At 43.9% G+C, this 22,208-nt stretch overlaps 1 protein-coding gene across 5 annotated transcripts in view; it reads right to left on the bottom strand.

Annotated features, from left to right (window-relative positions):
* Positions 1-3,762: 3,762 nt before the first annotated feature.
* Positions 3,763-22,208, bottom strand: part of LOC110502352 (protein quaking) — a 103,600-nt gene continuing 85,154 nt past the window's right edge. For 2 of the 5 annotated variants that reach the window (XM_036959644.1, XM_036959646.1), the window contains 4 exons: positions 15,561-15,648; positions 13,926-14,213; positions 11,068-11,142; positions 3,763-5,695 (listed from right to left, as the gene is read on the bottom strand). In XM_036959644.1, coding sequence (XP_036815539.1) covers positions 5,679-5,695; positions 11,068-11,142; positions 13,926-14,213; positions 15,561-15,648 — 468 coding nt within the window. In that variant the 3' untranslated portion in view covers positions 3,763-5,678. Of the gene's footprint in view, positions 5,696-9,671; positions 13,090-13,925; positions 14,214-15,560; positions 15,649-22,208 lie in introns of those variants that run through there. The other 3 variants (XM_036959643.1, XM_036959645.1, XR_005039092.1) reach the window with 2 other exon arrangements.

Below are 22,208 nucleotides of genomic sequence, written 5' to 3'. Positions count from 1 at the left end.
TGAAAGGGGGTATTGATTGGCCATCCACCCCACCTCTGTGCCACACTGTGTTCCTTCTCTGCTTCTGTATCAGTGATCAGGGGGTCATTTTACAACCCATTCGCAAGCCTAGTTTGTGGTGTCCTTCACTGTATAAACTACACTGCATAAGTAAACAACTCAAACACAACGTTGTCAAATCACCAGGCTCCTTTCTCACTGTTCTTCACGTTTTAGCCTGTGTTGTGGAATATAGTGTTTCTCAGTACGCTACGACGTAGCTCTTCAAGTTTCAGCCTGTGTTGTGGAATATAATGTTTCTCAGTACGCTACGACGTAGCTCTTCAAGTTTCAGCCTGTGTTGTGGAATCTAATGTTTCTCAGTACGCTACGACGTAGCTCTTCAAGTTTCAGCCTGTGTTGTGGAATATAATGTTTCTCAGTACGCTACGACGTAGCTCTTCAAGTTTCAGCCTGTGTTGTGGAATATAATGTTTCTCAGTACGCTACGACGTAGCTCTTCAAGTTTCAGCCTGTGTTGTGGAATATAATGTTTCTCAGTACGCTACGACGTAGCTCTTCAGGTTTCAGCCTGTGTTGTGGAATATAATGTTTCTCAGTACGCTACGACGTAGCTCTTCAGGTTTCAGCCTGTGTTGTGGAATATAATGTTTCTTATTGCGCCACGACGTAGTAAGATATTGTCAAGTTTAATTTGTTTAAGAACCTTAGGGTTTGTACCTACCGAAATTGTGCCACCCACTGCTTGTATTTCCCGCCCATACTTTTCCATAAACTCTTCAGAATAGTGCAGATTTCTAGGCCAATGAAAACGTTCTTCCTCTGGGATGTCCAAATTGTCTAGGATTCTATATGAAACCATCAAGCTACAGCATTTCCATAACAAAAGATGGTCAATCTATTTATCTTTTACCCTAGATGCAGAGGAGAGTAGCCATGGTTACTGTACTCGAGTCAATACAGCCACGCTGAAAAACACGGACCGTAGACGCATCTCAAATTTACTTCAAACTTGGGTATTTTATGGGGGTTTGAAATAAAACAGAGATGAATACTTTGGCAAATTAAGATAATGAGAAGTTTTTAAACATGATCGTTCAAATCTATTTCAAGTACTCTGAAATGTAAGGTCATTTTTATCAGTAACTATTGAGAGAACAACATGCTCATAAAATAAGCATCTACTATGTTTGATTGAGTCAAATGGCCCAATGATGTAAGAGGGTTAGGACTTCATAGCTAGATGTATGTGTCATCTAGTGTTTCATAGCTTACCACCGCATTATACGGTAATAACTTCTATAGCCTTTTGAGGCAGACTCTCTAAAGTTAAGTAGTGCCCTCGGGATGGTAATAAAACAAGTGTTCTTTGTTAATATGTCTGTTTGGAAACATTTATTAAAATAATACTGGCTAAATGAAACATGCCACAACCAAACATCCCTAAATGTGAGGAAAGGAAAAACTTAAATGATCGGAATCAGTAATAGAGATAAGGCTTTGTCAAGGAGTTAATTTAATGCAGTGTTTCTTAATCATGGTCCTGGGTGCCCAAAGGGTGCACATTTGAGTTTTTTCCCTAGCACCAGACAACTGATTCCACCAATCAAAGGTTTGACGATGAGTTGATTAGTGGAATCAGGTGTGTAGTGCTAGGGCAAAAACTCTAATTAGCAGGACCAGGATTATGAAACACTGATTTAATAAACTACAAAGAATCTCAAATGAAACAAATAATGTAGCTGATTTTCTCGTTTATGTAATTCAAATCTGTAAAGAAATCATTTAATATTTTGTCTTACACACATAGAAAATAAGATATAAAAATACATTATAAACTTAGAACAATGGCTGCAAATAGACATACTGTTTTCCCGTAGGCAATAATTTGGGTATGGTTACACACAATTCATGGAGTAAATGCTAACAGAATCAGTTGAGTTTGACAGCATGGAGTCCTGTAACACGCTTGATTTGCACACTCAGAAAACAAACACCAGATCAAGAATAATGCATCAAAATAGCATATAAAAACCTCTGATAATAGCATAACATGCAGGTTATTAAGGGATGGGATTGCCATGCTTTATTGGCTATGATATGTTTTCACTCACAACCAATAAAACCATTCGTTTGCCACCATTCTTTTATCACCAATATCAATTTATTGTAAAATATTAGTCTTAATTCAAAGTCAATCCATTATCGTAAATAATAATAAGATTACTAATAACAATGGTAATAATAAGTATGACAATAATCATAATAATTATTGAGAATACATACTAATTCATCATTTATAACTGATAATAATAATATGCAATTGCACTACAGAACAATGTCTGAAACATAATACTGAGACTGAAACTAAACGGCACACACATTAAGACACAATCTGAGACACAGAGACTCTCCATAAACCACTAGAGGCCATTCTGTTGCATAGTAAATAAAGAAGGGGATGTGGAGCAATGTTTTGGTGTAGACTGGGAAGTACACACAGGCTTTACAGTCAACCACCTAGTTACCACAATCACATAAACCCTTCACCTAGAACTACCACAGATGCCGAGTCAGCAGATGTCTGGTCACTGAGACTACCGACCCAATACTCCTCTATAGAAAGTAAATCAGGAGGGAAAAAAAAGACAAGTCCTCATCTCATGTGATGGGTGATAGAGAACTACATCATGGTTGAGAGCTCAGCTCTATGGGTAGTGGGATGTCTATGCCAATGACAACTCCTACATAAGGCCAGTCCAGAACAGCACGTAAAACAGTGAAACACAGTCTATTTATAAAGAACCACAGACCCTCCACTCAAGGAAAGGTAAAGACATGCTCGACTATCTGGAGAATGTCAAAAAAAAACCTTGGGACTGTCCTGGTATGAGCAGCTACTACTACTGGATATAATAATTGGGCGACTCTGAGCTGAGGCCCTCATCAACAGACAAAGACATAATACTATTTGTCCATTTAGGACATTGATAGGACTGTGTAGACACTGACTCGGACAGTATTGGTATACTCAGTGCCGGCTCTATCATTTTGAGGGCCCTAACAGAGATTTGGTTGGGGGAGGCCCCCCCCACACCAAGCGGGCACATTTTTTTTGTGGCCCCCCTCTTGATGACGGAGAGACAAATGTACGTTCTTAAGTAAATGTCCTGCAATTCTACACATGTTGCCATTGGGTGTAGAGAAAATGCTGCAGTTTTAAAGCAAGTTTTCTGCAGTTCTACAGATTTTGCTATGGGGCGGAGAGAATTTTTTTTCAATTTCATAACACATTGCAGGCAACTCTACTCATTATGCCATTGGGGCAGAGAGATTTATTTTTATTTTTACAGTTTTAAAGCTAATTTCCTGCAATTCTACCAATTTTACCATGGTGTAGAGAGAAATTGTTGCAGTTTTAAAGCTCATCATAATCCAATGAGTCCCACGGCGACGCTGGCACGAGTTGGACTTCTTATGTTGCTTATGACTGGAGCCGGCCCTGGGTATACTATTGATATTACTACTCGATGGAGCACAGGAGGCTGCTGAGGGGAGGACGGCTCATAATAATGTCTGGAATGGAGTAAATGGAATGGCATCAAACACATGGAAACCACAGGAGGTTGGCGGCACCTTAATTGGGGAGAGCGGGCTTGTGGTAATGACTGGAGCGGAATCAGTGGAATGGGATCAAATACACCAAACACACGGTTTCCAGGTGTTTGATGCCATTCCATTTACTCCATTCCAGACATTATTATGAGCCGTTCTCCCCTCAGCAGCCTCCTGTGATTGAAACCATGTGTTTGATGTGTTCGATACCATTCAATTTATTCCATTCCAGGCATAACTATGAAACCGTCCTCCCCAATTAAGTTGCCACCGGCCTTCTGTGCTATGGAGCCACCAAAAAGTACTCTTGTGTACCTACAGAAAGGGACCTACTGTGTCTGTCTAGTGTAACAACAAGGCTGAGGTGACTGACTCCGTCTCAGGGCATCTCTCAGTGGCTGACAGACTGTGTGTACTGACTTGTGCTGCAGCTTAAAGGCTGATGACACATTCAGATATCAGAAACCATATGAGTAAAATAAGGCACTTTGTCGTTTTTTTTACACTTCAGTTAAATCCTCAACCCCGAATTAAAATGAAAGGTTGTTTTGGTCTTCACTCTCCATCCACAGAAAGAAAACAGGATAGTTTTCATGACATAAAGGGTTTCATTACAAATTTCTCTTTACAATAGTCGAAGGTATAAAAGACTATGTTTTTGAAAAATATATATTTTTTTCTTTCCCATGAGCACCCGTGTGTAATAAAAGTGTCTATTTTCTTCACATTGGTGCTCTCCCCCATTTTTACACATGTATCTACAGTTTCAATACATTTGTACAGCAGATAGGCAAGCATGGCTTTTACATCCTCAAAGAAACAGTTGACTGAAAGAAATGTCTTTATGGCAGAAAAACAACAACGACAATGCCAGGTAACGGGGCATGTACTCTCCCTTCTATAGTTTTGAAACTCTCTGTTGGACCCCAGGGCCTAGATGAAATCAGATGACGTGTTAACACCCGACACCCGGTGTCGGAGGTGTAACTGCATTGCAGCTGTCAAGTTGGTGAGCAGCTGCTCTTGATCACTGTCACAAAGCCACACCCATCCCAGTCGCGTTAGGAAGTGCCGAAGAAGAAAGTGTAGGCTATATAGAAATAATGACGCCAAATCATTAAATTAAATAATGAGAATTTCTAGGTGTAGATTACATCTCATATTCCAGTGATTGAACTTGTGATCAAGGCTGCATGGAATTTCTCTTAATGTGACTCCGTGCAGCCAATGGCAATGTCAGGAACCACTTGTGGATTTGACAGCTCTAACGCAGTTTCACCTCTGACACACAGCCAAAACAACCACTATGCAGATTGTCTGACTGAATAGAGCCCCTATTCTCTCTTCAAGTCCTGCTTAAATGAAACCTCCTCGGACTTCATAGTCAGTGAAGAGAGATGGGTCATCAGTTGGCAGGGGTAGATAGAGAGAGAGAGAGAGAGGGAGAGAGAGATAGATATATATATATATATATCTGAGAGAGAGAGAGAGAGAGAGAGAGAGAGAGAGAGATAGATATATATATATATATCTGAGAGAGAGAGAGAGAGAGAGAGAGAGAGGTGGCAGGACTCACCACGCTGCTATACATTCATAGTCAGCTCAGTTACCATGACAGTGGGAAGGTCACCTGGGCGATGTGGCAGGTCCAGGGGGTACGGTGATTTTGGGCGGTCAGGGAGTGGAGGTTTGCATCCTTCTTGATCTTCAGGAGGCGACCAACGGGGCGTTACCAGGGTGTTTTAGAGTGTGGTGTGTTTGGGGGTTGATTGGCAGGGACTCGGTCAGGGAGGATAAGAGGGGGCATATCAGACCTTATTGCTTAACAATGATTCAGTGCAGGTCTAGAGCCAGTATCTGTCCCCCTAATAAGCAGACTGGGCAGGCAGGAGGGGGCTGCCAAGCCATTGTAGTGTGTCCATTAGTCAGGTGATGAGAAGCTGTGCCTTGACTGACTGTAACAAGCCAAGGCTGCTTTTTCCCCCTTCTACCAAAGAACTGATGTGCGGGCAATGGCCAGGTCGTCATTGGTTGAAGATTTCAGAAGGTCAGAAGGTCAGGGGTTAGTTGCCAGTGGCGGCTGGGGGGGGGGGGGGGTGTTAAGAAACAAACAAACAGAAAAGAGAGAAATTATAAAGGAGAGAAACAAAAATGAAAGGAAAGAAAAAAGATAGAGGAGATTAGTCTCAGCTAGCGACAGCAGGATGACAACATGGCTTAACTAATCAGAGCTATACCATGCATCCATTCAATCCACCATGCAATTTCGCCACAACTGCGACCGACCAATCTACACGTGACACCATATGTTTCCATTTGCTTCGCTTCGCTTTGACCGAAGCCAGAGCGCTGGACGCAAAACGCTGTGTCAGAAATGAAAACAATTAATGCATCCTTCTGTTTGTTTAGATAAAAGGACAATTCATATGATGGGTTGATTGAATACAAGAGTTCAGCAAGAGCTACTCATCTATATCCTTACAATGTCGTAAAGTCATGAAAGCATGATTTTACATAACGTGAAAGACAGTCCCGTCCCTTAAGCTCACGTGTTAAAAAGGAGGGAATTAAAAAAGACAATTACAGTAGTTCTAAATGGTTAGTAGCAGTCAAGTAAATGGACAGTAAATCTAGGCAGAGGGAAAGATCCAAACGAGACGGAGGAAGGTATAGTCGTGGACAACAGTCAGTAAAGTTATTGTTACCTGACTGCTAATAAGTATTAGAGCACTTCAGAGGTTCAAGAGTCAAGCAGCTAGTAGTGGTGGAAGTGAATATTAACAAGTCTCATTGTTTGGGAATGAATTCATTTAGAGAGGTTACAGTGAGAAATTCAAGAAGTCCACACCGCTGTGGAAAAAATCATTTTAGGCCAAAACGGTGTTTGTCATTAAAAAAAAAAAAAAAACTCAATATCATTTTTTTATTGCCTTTTCAAAGTATGTTTTCTATTTACAACAAGCATGAAAATCTTTGCTTTAATGATACAAAGCAACACTACATGGTATTTTCTAAAATAGCACACTATCCATGAAACGTTAAGCTGTGAGCCAAAGCCGTCACTTCAGCCAGTGCCCTCAGCTTAGGAAACAATATACAATTTACAGGACACATAATATAAAATGCACTTGCATATAAACACTGAAAAGGTCCTGTCTTTTGTTTAAAGCCCTAAAATATATTCAAAAATAAGAGGACATTTTCTAAAGTGGTGCTATAAAGCTGCTATGATGGATATTTGTCTTTCCTACAAATAGCCCTATAGAATAATCCTTGCTATTTCTGACATTTCATATACATTCCTGCTTTATATTTTATATATATATTTATATATATATTTCAAGAAGCCACAAGTAAATACTATTTTCTTTGCAACAACAAAACATTTAAAGAAGCTTTACGGTAAAACATTATTATTATTTTTTTTCTTTTTAATTCTCAAGTGGAACATTTCTGGTAAATGCATTCACACTCTGGCAATTTCTCATCCAAAATGGACCCTAGAATTCTCTGTCCACTCCACAGTGGTCCGTTTAAGACGTATGCAGCTTAGGTCATATGTTTCATTTCATCGTCTGAGGTTCTGCCATTCTGACTGCAGCAGAGGAGATGAAGAATGCTTTTGACTTTAAAAAAAAAAAAAATCATTCAGTGCAAAATAAGATTTGTGCTGTAGTCTCTCTTTTCAAATGAAGCAACAACCAAACAGATGTAAAGAAAAGAAGACTTCTTTACCAGAGTGACTAAATACTGTAAATCTTACTGTATTAAGAGCTTAAGAACTGTATCGTTGAGAGCTGTTGTAAAATGCTTTCTAATGCACTGTAAAGTGTCCAGAGGAAAATCTAAAGAGGATATACTGTATACAGTGCCTTCAGAACGTATTCAAACCCTTTTACATTTCCCAGATTTTGTTGTGTTATAAAGTGGGATTAAATGGATTTAATTGAAAAAAAGATTGTCAATGATCTACACAAAATACTCTGTAATGTCAAAGTGGAAGATTTTTTATTTATTAATGGGAAATAAAAGAGTAATATATCTTGATTAGATAAGTATTCAACCAGCAGCATACCACCCTGCATCCCACCGCTGGCTTTAACCAGCAGCATACCACCCTGCATCCCACCGCTGGCTTGCCTCAAAAGCTAAGAAAGGTTGGTCCGTGTCAGTCCCTAGATAGGACACCAGATGCTGCTGGAAGTGGTGTAGGACTCTGTCCTCTTGTCCCCCCCCCCCCCCCCAAATAATATCCCAATAACACAAGGCAGTGATTGGGGACATTGCCCTGTGTAGTGTGCTGTCATTCATCCCCCTTCTCTCCCCTAAACCTATTCCCCAGGTCGTTGCTGTAAATGAGAACGTTTTCTCAGTCAACTTACCGGGTTTAAATAAATAAATAAAAAGATGGTCGTTGATCATTGTTAGACAGCCATTTTCAAGTCTTGCCATAGATGTTCAAGCCGATTTAAGTCATCTTGGTAAGCAACAGTGTATATTTGGCCTTGTGTTTTAGGTTATTGTCCTGCTGAAAGGTGAATTTGTCTCCCAGTGTCTGGTGGAAAGCAGGCTGAACCAGGTTTTCCTCTAGGATTTTGTCTATGCTTAGCTGTATTCCATTTATTTTTATCCTACAAAACTCCCTCGTTCTTGCCGATGACAAGCATACCCATAACATGATGCAGCCAACATCATTCTTCAAAATATGAAGAGTGGTACACAGTGATGTGTTAGGTTAGATTTGCCTCAAACATAATGCTTTGTATTCAGGGAAAAACGTGTATTTCTTTGCCACATTTTTTGCACTATTACTTTAGCGCCTGCCTTATTGCAAACAGGATGTATGTTTTGGAATATTTTTTTCCTACAGGCTTCCTTCTTTCCACTCTGTCATTTATGTTAGTAATACAATGTTGTTGATCCATCGTCAGTTATTTCCTATCACAGCCATTAAACTCTGTAACTGTTTCACCATTAGCCTCATGGTGAAATCACTGAGCGGTTTCCTTCTTCTCCGGAACTGATTTAAGAAGGGGGCCTGTATCTTTGTAGTGACTGGGTGTATTGATACACCATCAAATGTGTACAATTAATTACTGCACCATGCTCAAAGTGATATTCAATGTCTGTTTTTTTTACCCATCTACCAATAGGTGCCCTTTGCGAAACATAGGAAAACCTCCATGGTCTTTGTGGTGGAATCTGTGCTTGAAATTCACTGCTCGACTGAGGGACCTTAAAGATAATTGTATGTGTGGGGTAGAGAGATGGGGTAGTCATTTAAAAATCATGTTAAACACTACTATTGCACACAGAGTCCATGCAACTTGTTATGTGACTTGTTAAGCATATTATTACTAGGCTTACTAGGCAAAAGGGTTGAATACTTACTGACTCAAGACTTAAGCTTTTCATTTTTAATTTGTAAACATTTCTAAAAACAATCCCACATTATGGGGCGTTGTCTACATCACTGACACAACCTCTCAACTTAATCCATTTTAAATTCAGTTTGTGAATACTTTCTGAAGGCACTGTAAATCTCTAGACCCCAATTGACGTACTTATTTGATAGTGTATTTACTATTTTGAGACCGTTCAACAGCTTTGCCAATATGAGCTGATAAAAAGGCCCACATCTCTTAGCTTCCTCCCTGCTTCCACCCGTCAGCCTGCCTCTTACACACAGGCTTGGCCGGTTGGCCTGCACTCAATCCCCCCTGCTTCATGGTTCAACCCCCCAAACCGTACTGATACGTCAATCACATTACGTTGTATTACCGTAATGTTTGAATAAACCAACGTTTTAATGGTGTAAAACTGTTCATCAGAGTGTGGGAGCCAAACCTATGAAGAGGTAGATTGAATACAGGCTTTTGTGCAATTTCATTGGATGTTGGTTTGTCATTAAATTGGTCAGTAACCTATCCGTTACCATTATTATCATGCATTATCATTATGGATTAAGGTTTGACCTTTTAGTAATAATACCCTTTGCATAATATGCACTTCTTAAGTAACTCCATATTACAGTTATTTTTATATTAATTTATTTGTTTTAGGGCAGATTTGAGCTATCAAGTTTTCAGAAGCAATTCACAGACAGCGCTACAGTGCCGAAACCTGAATATCCTTAGACCCAGTTTGCATATACTGTTAATTATATATGTTAATTGTTCCACATCATCTAGCAGCAAAAAAAAAAAGGTGATTCGTGAATTGGACTTATTTAAACAGTATTACAATTGAATCAATTTCACTGGGTTTTCAACTTCAACGTATGTACTAAAATGTAGGTTGATTTATCCAAAAATGTCTGCATGTAGGCAGTTTTTCAATTGGCATTTGCATCCTATTTTCTGGCACATTGCAAACACTCACTTGATTGGGTACAAGGAATGATCTGTAGTGAAATGTGATGATACACAGTGTGGGTGTATGTACAAGGCACACTTGGTGTATTAAGCACCAGGGGTATAAGGATAAAACAGAGAAAAGGCACCGATAGAGAACAGATCCCGCAAATTCCTTGTTGCTCGCGTAATTTGACAAATGGTTTCTTCTCTGGTTTACTACCTCGGTTATTCTCAGTATTCAGTGGGAGAATTATAAGGTCTGTATGGACTTCGAGAAGAAGGTGTGACCCGTGTGGACTTTAGAGAGCGAAAGCTCTGACTGTTGTGTTTGTTTACCTTATCTGCAGAATAAAACCATTTCCAGTCTATAGCCTACCACGTGTCCATCCCTCTTTTCTTATAACGCCGTTGTTGAGAGACTTTAAAAAAATACTGTAGTAAAAATGGGGAGATGGAAAAAAAATATATGACATGACAGGTTTACACTTCTGTGTTGTCCTTGACAATACAACGGGTCAGATTCCCAAAACATGAATTTCCTCAAACAAATAAATACAAATGGACATAATTTATCGATTAAAACGCTACATTATCCACGTAAGAAGCTGAAGACTTAAGTGCATTTGAAATAAAATTACGAGCCTCCTCGTTGAACGGAGGGGGGGAAACTAAAATACAGGTCGTTTGATCTTCTTTTTTTAATAAAGGGGTATCGTCCATTATTTGTCATCGACATCATGTCAGAGTCATAAAGTCATCGGAATAATAGAGTGGAGTGTTTTTTTTGTGTGTTTTAAATGCAGGTGTGTATGTTTGTGTCTCTACCTAGATAGCAAAAGCATCATTCGGCTACTGTGTTGTGGTCACTAGTTCTCAGAATCACCTTGTACAGCCCTCCACGTACGCACTCTGAGAACAAATGTATTCCAAATAAATGTTTCTCAGAGGCCACGACGAGGAAGGGTGCTTAGTATGTTGCATCACATCCCAAACCGGAACGACTAGCTGAACAATTTGTACATGTTGCAAAACAGATCGGGACCAACAGTGAGCAGGCATTGGCAATGAAACACAAATGCATAAGGGCTAAACTAACCTCGGTCTGCGGTCACTATCCTTTGGTAAGGATGGACCCGCAGTTCGTGCCTTCGAACCTTAGTAGTCACTGCACCTGCTCGGATTGCAACAACATGACCAAAACAAGGATTAGGTCATTTCCTCCTTCGCCGTTTCCATCAAGTCAATTCGTCATATCATCAAGGTTTATACGACCAAACACGTAACACAATTAGGAAAAAATCTTTAGAAATACATGTTAAGGCACAAATTATACTCATATACTTCATCGTAACAAGGAGAAATCTTGGACATAGTAGCATTTGTGATAATGGAGTAACCTTGACTGTAAGGATCCATTGTTTTCTTGAGTCCTTGTTACAAATTTGCAGAAATTAGGCATTTATGCACACACACACACACACACACACACACACACACACACACACACACACACACACAGAGGGGAGCTTTACTAGTCACATAATCTCAGGTTGAGCATCAGGAAGTGCATCTCTTCCGTTATTTGTTTTAAATATAATACTGATCACTCACTCTCTGGTTAAAGCCCAGAGATGAAAGCTTTTAGGCACATTTGCAGTAGTAAAAAAAATGAACATCTCTTATAAAATAAAAAATAAAAAGAATAGGTAGAAAAAAAGGCAATGAATTAAGTGATCAGTAAAGCGTGACAGTATTGTATAGATGTTCAATCCCAGACATAGCAGTCAGTGGAACAGTCGCATACCGTAGGTCTGCGAAAATATACTTCTATGAATGTGTGTACAGGATGCACATACACACTCACACATAATGCATGGCGTTAAGGCCTGTGCCTCTTCGGGGAGGTTTGGCCGGTGTAAACATCAGTAGTGAGGGAGCCTGTCTGTCTGTCTGTCTGTCTGTCTGTCTGTCTGTCTGCCTGTCTGCCTGTCTGTCTGTCTGCCTCTGTCTGTCTGCCTCTGTCTGTCTGCCTCTGTCTGTCTGCCTCTGTCTGTCTGTCTGCCTGTCTGCCTGCCTGCCTGCCTGTCTGCCTGTCTGCCCGTCTGTGTCTATCTGCCTGTCTGTGTCTGTCTGCTTGTCTGTGTCTGTCTGCCGGTCTGTCTGCCTGTCTGACTGCTATATGCCCGGCTCTTGGTTCATTACACTCAAGGCAGCTGTGAAACAAAAGCACATGTGTGTCAACACTCAGATCGAATGAGGGGCTCAGTAAGGATCCGTGAAACTCTTTTAGCCTTTCGTGGGGAAAGCCACACCTATTGAATAAAGGAAGGGAACGGTGAATTAGTGGCAGGAGTTCCTGTCAACACACACCAGGCCCCTATTCCCGAAGCCATTTTAGGACACTCCGTTTGAGTTCATGCAAAAATGCGTTATACAAAAGGGCTATGTTGTTCACTCACTGACTGTCGTTTGGGCTGAAAGTCTCATTCTGTGAATATTTCTCATGAGAGTGAAGTTAAGACTGTCAGTGTCGGGACAGAATGTGAATAAAGCCTGTGAAGCCTAGACACTTTAACTGCAGGTGCCCCATCGCCAATACACACCATCTCCCCCATTGGCTCCGCAAGCCCTCTCTGTCGACCCCCTCTGACCCCTCACCGTCCCCATGTTACCCCTCAGGACGCCCCCAAGCCACACCCAGAGAGAGGGGGGCGCCCCCAGGGGGGTCTGCAGCAAGGTGGAGCTCAGTTCTCCCTCATCATCATACACAAATATATCATCATCATCATCAGGACAGGAAATCAAAAAGGGTTGATCAGTAACAACACACGTCACTTTGAACAGACATTAAAAGAGGAAGGGCCGAGGCTTCCCCTTGTGGCTTGTGGTTGTTCAGAGAGGGCCAATCCTCAACCAGTCCAGCGTGTGGTGGCGGGGAGGGAGGAGGGAGATGAGGAGGTGGGTGTGTGTTGTTTGAGGGGGTGGAGGGAAAGAGGGAGGGAAGGGACGTTTCTTTAAAAGGGAGGCCGGTTGCAGGGCTCTCCTCGCTGCACAGTGATGGGAAAGTGACAGGTCTGAAACCCCAGGTAGAGGGGCAGCTCTTCGGCCTTTGAGGACGCTGTATAGGTCACACAAGAGAGAGAGACAGGGTGAAATCTTCACTGGGCTCCGCCGCTCCTCGACCCCCCCCCTTCACAGTAACACCCCCACCCACCCAGCCTCACCCCCCCAACCCAGAATCCCCACTCCCCTCTCCCTTCACCCAGACACAGTTGGGGGCTTGGTGCACTGCATTAGGCGGAACTCTGGCTACTAATGGCTGACACCCTGGCTGTCTGGAATGTGCTCAACCCAATTGGACACGCTGCTGTTGACCTTTTGGTGCATTGGTAACAGTTCAGATTTACAATGTGCCTTTGGGTACAGTCTGTCTTAATGGAGTCAAGTCGTGTTTGTAATATGATATTTTCTAAAGTGGCTTTTTTCAAAGCCATGGGGCTGCGTGTGTATGCAGGGACTGGGAGAGAGGAGGGTAAGGACCCTTTTCCGAATGAAACCGCTCCCTCTTACAAATCACAGAGCCAGTAGAGCTCTTAACTTCCAGTTCATTTATGCACACATTTCTTAAAGGGCTTTTTAGAGGAGAGAATTGTCTCATGATAGTGAAAAGAAAGATGCAGTAAAGAGCTGGAATGTTTTTTTTTTCTTTCTGTTGCTGACCCCTCTCTTTCAGTGGTATCTCCTGGGAGGCTGGGGCGGGCGAGGGCGAGAGACAGGGGAGTGTGGTATTATTCTGAGGGGGGGGGGGGGTCGTCACAAAAGTGTGAATGGGGGGGCGGGGCCGTATTTAGGAGGAGTGGCGCAGGATCAACGTGGGGGCGGGATTCCACTGGCCATGGGGGTGGTGGTGTTGGTGGGGGGCTGCGGGGCAATCGCAGGGGCACGCATGCTTACCTAACACCCCGCTGGAGTCGATGGGGTACTCCAGGATGGAGGTGGCAGGGGCCAGCGTGTAGGGGTAATCGTACGGCGACGCGTATATGAGGCCCGACTCGGGACCCTGGGTCATGACGCCCGGGTGGGGCGAGCCGTTGGGCATGCAGGTCTGGATCTGTCGGATCAGGGGCATTAGGGTGGGGCCGGCCGGGGTGGAAGTGCGCAGGGTGTTCTGGGGCATGGGGGCGGGGCCGGCGATGATGCGGGGCGCCTGGGCGTTCGCTGCAAGAGAGAAGGCAAGGGCAGCTGGAGTGTGCGGAAAACACGGGAGGAGAAGGTGGAGGAGGAGGAAGAGGGAGGGGTGTGTGGAGAGACCAGAGGGGGAGGAGAGGTGGAGGAGGAGGAAGAGGGAGGGGTGATGGAGAGACCAGAGGGGGAGTAGAGGTGGAGGAGGAGGAAGAGGGAGGGGTGTGTGGAGAGACCAGGGGGGGAGGAGAGGTGGAGGAGGAGGAAGAGGGAGGGGTGATGGAGAGACCAGAGGGTAGGAGAGGTGGAGGAGGAGGAAGAGGGAGGGGTGTGTGGAGAGACCAGAGGGGGAGGAGAGGTGGAGGAGGAGGAAGAGGGAGGGGTGTGTGGAGAGACCAGAGGGGGAGGAGAGGTGGAGGAGGAGGAAGAGGGAGGGGTGTGTGGAGAGACCAGAGGGGGAGGAGAGGTGGAGGAGGAGGAAGAGGGAGGGGTGATGAGAGACCAGAGGGGGAGGAGAGGTGGAGGAGGAGGAAGAGGGAGGGGTGTGTGGAGAGACCAGAGGGGGAGGAGAGGTGGAGGAGGAGGAAGAGGGAGGGGTGTTTGGAGAGACCAGAGGGGGAGGAGAGGTGGAGGAGGAGGAAGAGGGAGAGACCAGAGGGGGAGGAGAGGTGGAGGAGGAGGAAGAGGGAGGGGTGATGGAGAGACCAGAGGGGGAGGAGAGGTGGAGGAGGAGGAAGAGGGAGGGGTGTGTGGAGAGACCAGAGGGGGAAGAGAGGTGGAGAGAAGTGGAAGAAAAAGGAGGATACAAAACACAAGTTAGCATCTATCACACATATCATAGGACACACTCAAAGAATATCAGATAAGTCAGGAACCGGAGAAAAAGCTACATAAACAAACTGTTCGACAGACTGGCCTTACTTAGCTTCCACTACACAGCATTTAGCACAATATAAGAGAGGTCTTCAAGGATTGCCTCCATTCATCTCTAGCACGGAGTTTGATTCGGGCACAACAGTGCTGGCTGGGATCTGTTCAGCACAAACACCATGCGATTGGAATGAGGCACGCATCTCCCTCAGCGACACAAAATGGACGCCCAGTCAGAGCCAGACCTCTCTTCCTCCTTCAAAAGAACTTGACCGAGTGCCACCCAATAGGACAGAAGGGAAACCAAAGTAACTAAAGAAACAACGAAAAATGCACTGAGGGGAACGCTGAACGTGGCAAGCCAAAAGCACACTCTGTTCAATTCATGGCACCGCACAACGCTCCTGGGCTAGTCGTGAGCGAAAAGGAGCAGTTTGAATTACACTGCTCCCGGACACACAAAGGGCTGTTCTACCGTGTTAGTCAGTGCCCCCCTCCCCCTCCCTATGGAGAGGGGCGCGGTGATGTCATCCTTACGTGACTTGATGTTGGCGTCTCGGTAGGTGCCGTTGAGGATGGCCAGCTCCATCAGCTGCATCTTCTTCAGGCTGTCCTCTCCCTCCGCCTGGAGCACAGAGACACAGGAACAGTCACACAGAGACACAGGAACAGTCGCACAGAGACACAGGAACAGTCACACAGAGACACAGGAACAGTCACACAGAGACACAGGAACAGTCGCACAGAGAAACAGGAACAGTCGCACAGAGACACAGGAACAGTCGCACAGAGACACAGGAACAGTCGCACAGAGACACAGGAACAGTCGCACAGAGACACAGGAACAGTCGCACAGAGACACAGGAACAGTCGCACAGAGACACAGGAACAGTCACACAGAGAGCAGAATATGTTGAACGGCGACTCATGTCTGCACGGTATGTAAGACTTGGAGCACAGACACACACTGTATGACTGTCTCACATCAGTACACAGACACTCAGCTCTCTCACACATGCCGCACGCACGCACACACACACACACACAGACAGAATCCAAATCGACAAAGCAACCAAATGGCATCCGATCCTGCCAGACACCGAAAGACACAAACGTTCCTACCAATTATCAGCAATTATTTACTGAAGCGATTTGCTTGGCAGTTTGAAAAGATCCAGCAGGAGCCCAGATCTAGATTCAGTAGCAGCAGGGTATCCAATCTGCCACCGCATCTTTGATATTTACTTCAGCCCTTAATCGGCTCATCTGCCAGAGTAACGAATGGGAGGAGAAACACTTTGTTCATCAGTCAAACTTTTCCACATCACTGGGATGATTCATCTCCACGCCTAGAGCAACAATGCGTTTTCAAAACGTAACGCAACAAGACAGAACTTGATCACAACTTTGATTTGGGGAAAAGCGGTGAAGATGAGAAGACGAGGGGGCGGGGAAAGCGGTAAAGATGAGAAGACGAGGGGGCGGGGAAAAGCGGTAAAGATGAGAAGATGAGGGGGCGGGGAAAAGCGGTGAAGATGAGAAGACGAGGGGGCGGGGAAAAGCGGTGAAGATGAGAAGACGAGGGGGCGGGGAAAAGCGGTAAAGATGAGAAGACGAGGGGGCGGGGAAAGCGGTAAAGATGAGAAGACGAGGGGGCGGGGAAAAGCGGTGAAGATGAGAAGACGAGGGGGCGGGGAAAAGCGGTGAAGATGAGAAGACGAGGGGGCGGGGAAAAGCGGTAAAGATGAGAAGACGAGGGGGCGGGGAAAAGCGGTCAAGATGAGAAGACGGGGGGGCGGGGAAAAGCGGTAACGATGAGAAGACGAGGGGGTGGAGAAAAGCGGTAAAGATGAGAAGACGAGGGGGCGGGGAAAAGCGGTAAAGATGAGAAGACGAGGGGGCGGGGAAAAGCGGTAAAGATGAGAAGAAGAGGGGGTGGGGAAAAGGCATTGACCTGACGTGTGCGTGAGCGTCGTCTACAGAATCACAGTGAACGTACTTTTAGAAAACACTCTGAGCCAAGCCTTCGGGAGCCAAAAACAAAACGCACAATGGGCTCCTGTATCTACTGTAAACATCAATACTTTTTAATAATTGAAGACTGCAGTGATTAATAGCCTATGAAGAGAAGGCACTGCGGGAATAAATCCCCCGGACTCTGAGTCTACTGTCGTTCCAGAGGAGGCTGGTATATAAGATCTGGGATGGAATGGATGGAACGGTATCAAACACATCAAACATATGGAAAACCCCGTTTGACTCCTTGCCATTCATCCCATTCCAGCCGTTACAATGAGCCCGTCCTCCTATAGCTCCGCCCCACCAGCCTCCTTTGTCTAGTTCTGTCCTTGAGTGGTACTGTTATGTTCAATTCTCTTTGAGCAGCAGCGTAGCATCGATATAATGTGTGTGTGTGTGTGTGTGTGTTTTTGGGAGTGTTTAAGGACAATACAGTGTCGTCCTCTGCACATTCCTCTCCGATTATACGGTAGGGAGGTGTGGAGGCTTTTCGATCTTGGACAATGGACACCAATGGATGACTCTTGGTCTGTTTGCTTTCTAGTCTGCCTTCAGCTTGTAGTTGTTGGCCTGGGCCAGTGAGTGGTGCTGTGTTGTCACTCATATCAGTGAGTCCAGTAAGGCTATCTTAACACCTCCACTGTTACAGTCTGTATACTGCTGTGATGTGGTTCTGGTCAGGGATGCACGTGTGAGAGTCTGTTGCCCGTGATTGCTTGGCCCTCTACTTTAGCTGTCAGTGTCAATGGCAGTAGTCCACGAGTCATGTTCTCACATCAACCTCTGTGTGTCTCTTCTTAAAACCTCCCAGCTAGGAATATCACAGGAGGTTGCTGGCACCTTAATTGGGGAGAATGGGCTCGTGGTAATGACTGGAGCGGAATCTGTGGAATGGTTTCAAACACAACAAACACATGGTAGTTTTTGCTCTTCTCTACCTCCAACTCTGCTGTGACAGTGTTGCCGTGGGCCCTTCCCGCTCCCACAGCTAAACGCTGCCAAGCACAGACACAGAAAGGGCCACTCTCTGTCTCTCTCTGCACAACTCACACAGTAGCACAATTCAGCAGCCGGCCACAGACGCTGGAGCGTGTGTTTTTCAGTGTGCGTGTGTGTGTGTGTTTGTGTCTTACATTTTTTTTATTGTGTGCGCTAGCGTGAGTACCCATTTGTGTTTAGATGGGTTCTATTTCCAGGTGGCGCAAGTGTCAAACGCACGTTCTGCAATTGACCTGTCTAGCATCAGCAGGCGCTGAGTTGGGAGAGGTGGCAATATTTTAGGTGGGTCTTTTTTTTAAAAATAAGCACAAAAGTGACAATTTCATGCAGCGCTAATGGGAGGTTTTATAAGACCCATCCAAAGCAGGTCTTATCAGTAACACAGTTGGTAATGGAGTGGATTCTGGGTGCAGAAGCGGAGCTTATCCAGCCATGACGCATAGTGCCCATGGAAGGAGAGATGTGCCTTTTGTACCAGTAAATCTCGTATTTAGAAACCCCCCCCCATTCCGTTTAATTTGATTAAAACCGAAGCATAGTCTACCCTCCCCTTAGTCTTTTTTATCCTGGCCATTGTCCAAGTAGCCTATGAATAAAGGGGTTTTAAATAGTCTACTGAGAGTGACTTGAAATATTGGAGTTTTTTTTTGCCCTCATGCTTTTTCATTGTTCACAATTCACATACCTGCCTACTTCATTTCTCTTGTTCAAGTAGTCTAATCCATCCCCATTTTCAAAGAGCGCCCCTCGTCTGACTACCAAAGACGCGCTCCTCTAAACTATTCAGTCCTCTAACAATTCCATATCAACTGCACATGTTCTGGAGAATGTGCCTCGCACAAAGGCAACGGTATAATTGACAGGAGCCTAGTATTTTGTATAGATGTGCGAATGTTATGCATAAAGACATCTAGAGGCCTGAATGTGCACGTAGTGCCAAACGAAGGAGAGAAGTGATTTTTTGATATCATGCTTCTGACCCCGCCCTATTTCGACAAGACAGTTTGTTTTTCATTTCATTTGATTAAAAACCAAACCTCCCCGCCACTCAATGTTTGTTTTTATGTTGCCCTGCTCAATGCATTTCTCAAACAGTGTTTGGCTCGTGAGACTGCTTTGAAACAAATATGAATCACCAAAGCTTTATTAAAAGAACAAGTTCGGGAGCAGCAAAACAGTGAGCGGACATCGCCTTTGTATGATTCTTTTTGCCGTCTCCAGTGATTATTTTGCACGTGTGTAAAAGCCTCCATAATCTACCTTCATATTATATACCCACGGGGAGCAATTATGGTGCCTGTAACTGTATCAAGACCGAGCCCATTTAAAACAAGTTCTTTCATTTTGATTCAAATGATTCACTCTCTTTTTTTAAGTCTGATCAATAGTGAATTGAATCTTGTTTATGGACAATGTTTGGCATGTCCATGGCTCAGACATAGCAGACATAATGCAATTTACAGTAGGCCTATCAGTGTGAGTGCTATGTTTAACGATACAGTGCCATTCAGAAAGTATTCAGACCCCTTGACCTCTTCCACATGTTGTTACGTCACAGCCTTATTCTAAAATGGATGAAATAAATACAATTCCTCAACAATCTACACACAATACCCCATAATTACAGAGCAAAAAAAGTTTTAGAAATGTTTGCAAATGTATTAAATATAAAAAACATAAATACCTAATTTACATTATTATTCAGACCTATTAAATTGATCTCAGGGGAATCCTGTTTCCATTGATCATTCTTGAGATGTTTCTATAGCTTGATTGGAGTCCACCTGTGGTAAATTCAATTGATTAGACATGATTTGGAAAGGCACACACATGTATATATTAGGTCCCATAGTTGACAGTGCACATCAGGGAAAAAACCAAGCCATGAGGTCGAAGGAATTGTCCGTAGAGCTCTGAGATAGGATTTAGTTGAGGCACAGATCTGGGGAAGGGTACCAAACAATGTCTGCAGCATTGAAGGTCCCCAAGAACACAGTAACCTCCATTATTCTTAAATGGAACCACCAAGACTCTTCCTAGAGCCTGCTGCCTGGCCAAACTGAGCAATCGGGGGGGAAAGGCCTTGGTCAGGGACGTGACAAAGAACTCGATGATCACTCTGACAGAGCTCTAGAGTTCCTCTGTGGAGATGGGAGAACCTTCCAGAAGGACAACCATCTCTGCAGCACTCCACCAAACAGGCCTTTATTGTAGAGTGGCCAGACGGAAGCCACTCTTCAGTAAAGGCACATGATAGCTAGCTTGGAGTTTGCCAAAAGGCACCTAAAGAAACAAGATTCTCTGGTCTGCTGAAACCAAGACTGAACTATTTGGTCTGAATGACAATCGTCACATCTGGAGGAAACATGGCACCATCCCTACAGTGAAGCATGGTGGTGGCAGCATTGTTTGGGGATGTCTTTCAGCAGCAGGGACTGGAAGACTAGTCAGGGTAGAGGCAAAGATGAACGGAGCAAAGTACAGCGAGATGAAAACCTGCTGCAGAGCACTCAGGACTTCAGACTGGGTGAAGGTCCACCTTCCAACATGACAACAACCCTAAGCACACAGCCAAGACAATGCTGTAGTGGCTTCGGGACAAGTCTCTGAATGTCCTTGAGTGTCCCAGCCAGAGCCCGTACTTGAACCCGATCAAACATCTCTGGAGAGACCTGAAAATAGCTGTGCAGCAATGCTTCGCATCCAACCTGACAGAGCTTGAGAGGATCTGTAGAGAAGAATGGGAGAAACTCCCCAAATACAGGTGTGACAAGCTTGTGCTTCAACAAATACTGAGTAAAGGGTCTGAATACTTATGTAAATGTGATATTTCAGCTTTTTATTTATAATACATTTGTACAAATTAAAATAAACTGTTTTTGCTTTGTCATTATGGGATGTTGTATTTACATTGATGAGGGGAAAAAAAAAAACAATTTAGACATTTTAGAATGAGGCTGTAATGCAACAAAATGAGGAAAAAGTCAAGTGGTCTGAACACTTTGAGTGCACTGTATTTCCATAATGAAGCCATTCAATTAGGCTTCTTACAATGTTGACTACAAACATGTTGAACATATTTAGCAAAGATGGGCTAGGCCTACATACATTTTGTTATTTTGTTTCTGTAGGCTATTTAACAAACTAGGCTATTACGGAGTAACATTCAAATAGGAGTTGATGACAGCGCAATACATACAATGGCGTAAATAAACATCTTGAAGCAACCCAACATTTTGCTATGGAGCATATGCTGATTGGCCAGTGAGGGGTCAAGCATTGACACACCTACAACTTGTTTATTCATCAAAACCCAGCCCTTTCACGCCCCTGCCAGCCACTGTGCCCATAATTCCGGTTGTGAAATTATACAAAAATATTTCTGACACACCATTGCGTTAGGTTTGTTGAAATAGAGCCCAATCTATGTGTGTGTATGTCTATTTTTGTGTGTGTTTAGATGTGTGCTTTTACAGTTCACACTTGCTTAGTTTCTGGTAAATTGCAGCAAACATCAATAAGGTCGATTTCCGTCAAAATCCAATTGCTCCAGACGATAAACCCTTTTAATCTGCTTCTTGGTTTTTCATTATTCCTTCCTATCTGTCCCTATCGGCACCTGCAGCGAGCCTACAGTCTGGAGTGCCATGTATTCTTCAATTTGACGGGAGTTTAGAACCCATGAATTCAGCGGCAGTTGATCCATGACCATGCTAACATGCCTAGCCGTGCAACAGTGTGCTCCTAGCAGTGAACTCTTAACCCCTTTCAACAGATCCCTCGTGTCTTTCATTTTCCCTCTTTAGTTAAGACTGATTTATGCTAGATGCAGATGCCATTTCCATTAGATTTGGTCCTCGTCAGCTGTTTGGAGTGGTGAATGCATGTTGGAATGTGATTCAGTCTACATTGGGAAAAGCATGTCAGAAAAATTAAATAGATGATGCAGAGAAGATTCAATCATCATGCCAAGGTTCTGATGTTCAAGAGAGATACAACTCTCGCTTGTCATGCATAACTGAACCTTCATTCCTGGTTTAGTGGAGGGAATATTGCAAATGGTGTACTGTATGTGCTTTACGGTCAAAAACTCCCCAAACAACTAACTCTATCCCCATATCTACTGAACAGAACACAATGACAAGATGAAAAATGACCCAGCAGAAA

The sequence above is a fragment of the Oncorhynchus mykiss genome, chromosome 23 (assembly GCF_013265735.2).
Source record: "Oncorhynchus mykiss isolate Arlee chromosome 23, USDA_OmykA_1.1, whole genome shotgun sequence".
Classification (NCBI taxonomy): Eukaryota; Metazoa; Chordata; class Actinopteri; order Salmoniformes; family Salmonidae; genus Oncorhynchus; species Oncorhynchus mykiss.
This window is presented reverse-complemented; position numbering and strand designations above follow the sequence as displayed.